The sequence below is a fragment of the Setaria italica genome, unplaced genomic scaffold (genome assembly GCF_000263155.2).
Source record: "Setaria italica strain Yugu1 unplaced genomic scaffold, Setaria_italica_v2.0 scaffold_232, whole genome shotgun sequence".
Classification (NCBI taxonomy): domain Eukaryota; kingdom Viridiplantae; phylum Streptophyta; class Magnoliopsida; order Poales; family Poaceae; genus Setaria; species Setaria italica.
The window spans coordinates 1-5,693 of record NW_014576882.1 but is presented as its reverse complement, the minus strand read 5'-3'; the positions used below and the strand labels follow the sequence as shown (position 1 = coordinate 5,693).

General features: G+C 45.5%; 1 protein-coding gene across 1 annotated transcript; it reads left to right on the top strand.

Annotated features, from left to right (window-relative positions):
* Positions 1-2,711: 2,711 nt before the first annotated feature.
* LOC105913659 lies at positions 2,712-5,601 on the top strand (the record flags this gene model as incomplete). Its single annotated transcript, XM_012843206.1, has 2 exons — positions 2,712-5,027; positions 5,442-5,601. Coding segments are annotated over exons 1-2 (2,476 nt in total), but the record flags the coding sequence as incomplete, so codon positions are not given.
* Positions 5,602-5,693: the final 92 nt, after the last annotated feature.

Here is a 5,693-nt window from a genome sequence, read left to right as displayed (position 1 = left end):
TACGTTCATTCACACCGGAATATGGTCCTCAAGTGTATCCAAGACACCAAGGCACTGCACAAGCTAAATTCACCATGGGAGGGTCCTTTCATCATCTCCAAGGTCACTGGACCTATGATGAGGACATCAACCCCTACACAGGACCTGCTACTCCAACGGAACCAGCATCGACGTCACTTCCCACTACACCAAATCCAGAAACGTTTCAAGGTCCAATAACGCGAGCCCGTGCATGTGACCTGAATTATGTGATCCTTTTAAGGAATGAAGAAGAAGATTCTGTCCAGGAATGAGGAATGACAACCTGAACGCCATCTATGGAAGCCAATAAAGGGTGCTGCGCCACCTATCTTTTGGAAAGATTGTTTCCATGTAATACGTAGCTATTTTAGAAAGGTTAGGTGGGGATTTCAGCCACCCATTCATGCTGGACGAAATTCCCTTCCCACCTTTCTCCTATTTAGTCCTGCTCACGCCCCCTTGGTTTGGCGGGTTTTCTTTGATAAGTTTAGCCATTGTGCAAACGTCCTGTACTGCAGTTGTGCTCAGCAGCCACCTGTGGACAGCCATTGTGAACCCCAATTCGTGAGTGATTGATATTCAGTTTTGCCTTCATCTTGTTCTTGCTTGTTCTTCGATTGCTTGCAGGAATAGAACCTCGTGTTCAGGTTGATCTTGCCATCAGCAAGGTCAATAACCATTTGGAGTTGGTTCAGCGATTGCTAAGGCGCCACGACCTGTTCGTTTGTAGTCGGATCGCAGAGTCACCTCCTCCACAAATCAAGTTATCCCTCTCACCGAAAGATCGGGCACTCCAGCTCTATCAAGTGGTATCAAGTTTCAGGTTGTTCGGTGAGATCTACCCCCTTTATTTGTAGTTTTGTTCATCATCCTATCGTCCACCAGAAAAGCCACCAAAAACAAAAAAAGTTTCAGGTTAGAACCACTGTCCAAGACCTTTTGAGCCTTTGCATCTTTCATTCAGTTTATTGCTTTGTTGAGTTGGTTGCATCGCTGTGTCGTGTTGCTGGTCTTGGCGTCTAGTCCTTTAGAGTTTTGAGTTCCTGTCACGTATTAGTTCACATCTTTGCACTTGATCATCCTTTTCCTTTGTCCTCCTTGTTCCTGTAATCTTTCCCACGTCATAGACCCCCTTGTGCACGCCACATTTCCACCTACAAAAGGAAAGTAATTTATTTCGGGTCTTGATTTATCTCGGCAAGGAAACAGACCTTAGCTGTTGCATCCGTAGTCCATTTGGGAAGTTTAGGTACAATTTGGAAAGAATATTTTGTGCCCTTTCCAACGGATACTCCCTTGCCTATCGATTCATTTTGGGCGTATCACAGCAGATCGTGAGAGCTTAGGCAGTCTGTGGCTACACGAAAGGAAAGAGTTCCTGATTTCCTTTTGTTTCCTTTTGAGTTGTGCAACGTGTTGGCAGTGTCATCAAACTAAAAAAGGCCAGAGGTGCATAAAAAAAACAAAAGAGCCGCACCAAAAAAAAACAAGAAAAAGGGAGAAGCCAAGGGTGTGTACTCGCTGTCTTTTACTCTTTGTTCTTGCAATTCTGTGACTATCTTTGTGCGTGGGCTCACGTCTCTAGTACGGTCTAGCCTAGGACCAGCACAACACCAGCTTTGAGTAATTATTCAACTTTGCATTTGCTGAATGCTGGTGCTAATCCTTGCTACAAATTGAAGCCTTCCCATAGCTACACAAATTTTCTACAGCGTGCAGGTTGTGTCCTCTGGCAATCGCTCTATCCAAGCTTCATCGGTTGCACCGCTGGTTGCAGGTCACCCCTGTTTGCATGGTAAGAACGGGTAAGGGCTTGGTAACGGCTTTTAGTTTGAGTGATCTGATCAGCACCACATCCCAGTAGGCGTAGGACATATTCCTTTATTTCATGTTCTCCCTTGTTTTTTTTTGCACTAATCATGGCAGGATTTGCGGATGAGCAAGAGGACCCGAGTGCCATACCACACTCCCCTCGATTCAAACGCATCATCCCGCACTTTGATCGCCTAATGAACAAGCACGTGGATGACCTTGCAGAAGATGTTCGGGTCACTAATGAGCGCCTTGGCCAATTTGAAACCACTCAGCTGACCACAGGTACAACGCTCAGGGAACTACAGCAAGCACAAGCCTCCACCAACACCAGCCTTGCCACCATCACGACTCATCTCGACGAATTAGTCCAGCAACTTGCTGATGCACGGGCTGGCTTTGATTATTGTGGTGATACCGAGCAAGAAGATCCTAACCAGCCTCGTCGGACGCGAGGGCCTCGCCGTGTGGTACGTAATCAGGATGACTCTTTTGCCAAGATTAAATTCACCGTACCAACGTTTAATGGAAAATATGATCCTGACGCTTATCTTGATTGGGAAATTGCGGTTGATCAAAAATTCGCATGCCATGCTGTCCCTGAACCACACCAAGTTAGGGCTGCCACTAGCGAGTTTATGGATTTTGCTTCAATTTGGTGGCATGAACATTGCAGCAAACACCCCACTCAAATTCCACCCACTTGGGCTGCTTTGAAAGTTCTCATGCGACATAGATTTGTTCCTTCCTACTATGCACGCGATATGCTTAATAAATTACAGCGGTTACAGCAAGGTAGCAAGTCCGTTGAGGAATATTTTCAGGACTTGCAAATTGGGATGCTTCGTTGTGGTTTAGTTGAAAATAATGATGCAGCTATGGCACGATTTTTGGGTGGGCTGAACCGCAAAATTCAGATTGTGCTTGATTATAAGGAGTACAATACCATTACTCGGTTGTTCCATCTTGCTTGTATTGCTGAACGAGAAGTGCAGGGACGCCAAACGAGGACACATGCTTACTCCTTTGCAGGTCACACCACCTCCTTCAAACCAGCCACTAAACCTGTGGCTGCCTCATCATCAGCTGCACCCTCACCACACAACATCACCTCGCGTGATCCGGCAGTGACAAAGACTCCATCCGCACCTACCCCAACACGGTCCTCTTCTTCTTCCACTGGGCGCACCAAGGACATCCAATGCCATCGCTGCAAAGGCTTTGGCCATGTTATTCGTGACTGCCCCAACAAGCGTGTGCTGATTGTACGTGAGGATGGTGAGTACTCTTCTGCTAGTGATTTGGATGATCCCACATATGCTATGCTTGCCACTAACGTTTCAGGACATGAGGAGGAGGAACATGTTGCTGCTGTTGATGCTGACAAGTATGAGAGCCTTGTAGTGCAGCATGTCCTCAGTACGCAGGTTGCACAACCAGAACAGCACCAGCGACACAACTTATTTCACACCAAAGGCGTTGTGCAAGAACAATCGATTCGCATCATCATTGATGGCAGCAGTTGCAATAACTTGGCAAGTACGGATCTGGTAGAAAAGTTGTCCCTTCAAACTTGGCCACACCCACATCCGTACCACATTCAATGGCTCAACCAGGGTGGAAAATTGAAGGTAACACGCTCGGTACGTGTTCATTTTTCTATGGGCTCCTATCATGATTATGCTGATTGTGATGTCGTTCCGATGGAAGCATGTTCTTTGCTGCTAGGTAGACCTTGGCAATATGATATTGGTAGCATGCACCATGGTCGCACAAATCAATACTCACTCATGTTTAAGGGCAAGAAAATTATTTTTCATCCAATGTCACCTGAACAGATTTTAAAAGATGACATTGCTCGGGCCACTAGAGATCACAAACCAAGTGCACAACCAAATTTACAAAATGAAATCAAACTGAAGGCTCCTGTTTTACTCGCTACACTAGCTGATTTGAACGAGTTGGCTGTTCCCAATTCACTTTGCTATGCTCTCATGTGCACTAATGTGCTGGTTTCACTTGATGACACTGCACTTTTGGATATACCCCCTGCTGTTACTAAGCTTTTGCAGGACTTTGCGGATGTTTTTCCAAAGGAGGTCCCAGCTGGCCTTCCTCCCATTCGTGGCATTGAACATCAGATTGATCTCATCCCAGGCGCTCCATTGCCAAACCGTGCTGCCTATCGTACCAATCCAGATGAGACAAAAGAGATTCAGCGACAAGTGCAAGAATTGCTTGACAAAGGTTACATTCGTGAGTCTCTTAGCCTCTGCTCCATCCCTGTTCTTTTGGTACCAAAGAAAGATGGCTCTTGGCGCATGTGTGTCGATTGTCGTGCTATTAACAATATTACAATCAGATATAGGCACCCTATACCTCGCTTAGATGATATGCTTGATGAGCTCAGTGGTGCTGTTGTGTTCTCTAAGGTTGATTTGTGTAGTGGGTACCATCAGATTCGCATGAAATTGGGGGATGAATGGAAAACAGCTTTCAAAACCAAATTTGGGTTATATGAATGGTTAGTCATGCCTTTTGGTTTAACTAATGCTCCCAGCACGTTCATGCGTTTAATGAATGAAGTTTTGCAGGCCTTCATAGGGGTGTTTGTGGTTATCTATTTCGATGATATCTTGATTTATAGCAAATCTATGGAGGAACATTTGGATCACCTACGTGCTGTTTTTGATGCTTTACGTGCTGCCCGCCTATTTGGGAACTTGGATAAGTGCAGTTTCTGCACAAGTCGTGTGTCTTTTCTTGGATATGTTGTTACATCGCAGGGCATTGAGGTGGATAGCAACAAGATTGATGCTATACAAAGCTGGCCAACACCCACCTCGGTGACGCAGATTCGAAGCTTCCTTGGGCTTGCTGGTTTCTATCGTCGTTTCGTTCGTGATTTCAGCACCCTTGCTGCACCACTACATGAACTCACAAAGAAGGGTGTGCCTTTCTCCTGGGGACAACCGCAAGAAGAGGCTTTCATGGTTCTAAAATATAAGCTAACCCACGCACCCTTGCTGCAACTTCCTGATTTCACAAAAATGTTTGAACTTGAATGTGATGCTAGCGGCATTGGGTTAGGTGGAGTGCTACTGCAAGAGGGTAAACCGGTTGCTTATTTCAGCGAGAAACTGAGTGGTGCTAGTCTGAATTACTCCACTTATGACAAAGAACTTTTTGCGTTGGTTCGCACCCTACAAACATGGCAACATCACTTATGGCCTCGCGAATTTGTTATTCATTCAGATCATGAATCTTTAAAACATATTCGTAGTCAAACGCATCTGAATCGTAGACATGCTAAGTGGGTTGAATTTATTGAATCTTTTCCTTATGTCATCAAACACAAAAAAGGGAAAGAAAATGTTATTGCTGATGCTTTGTCTCGTCGTTACACCCTGCTCTCGCAACTTGACTTCCAAATTTTTGGCCTCCAAACCATGAAAGAACAATGTGTTCTTGATCTTGATTTCAAGGACGTACTGTTACAATGCAAGGCTGGTAAAGGTTGGGGAAAGTTTTACACGGATGATGGATTCTTGTTCCGTGCTAACAAACTGTGTATTCTAGCAAGCTCGATTCGCCTTTTGCTGTTGCAGGAAGCACATGGAGGCGGCCTCATGGGCCATTTTGGTGTTAAGAAAACAGAAGACATCCTGGAAGCTCACTTCTTTTGGCCAAAGATGCGACGTGATGTGGAAAGATTTGTTGCACGCTGCACCACATGCCAAAAAGCTAAGTCCCGCCTGAATCCCCATGGTTTGTACACGCCCCTCCCTGTTCCTACTTCTCCTTGGTTGGATATTTCTATGGATTTCATTTTGGGGTTACCTCGAACTAAGAAGGGGCGG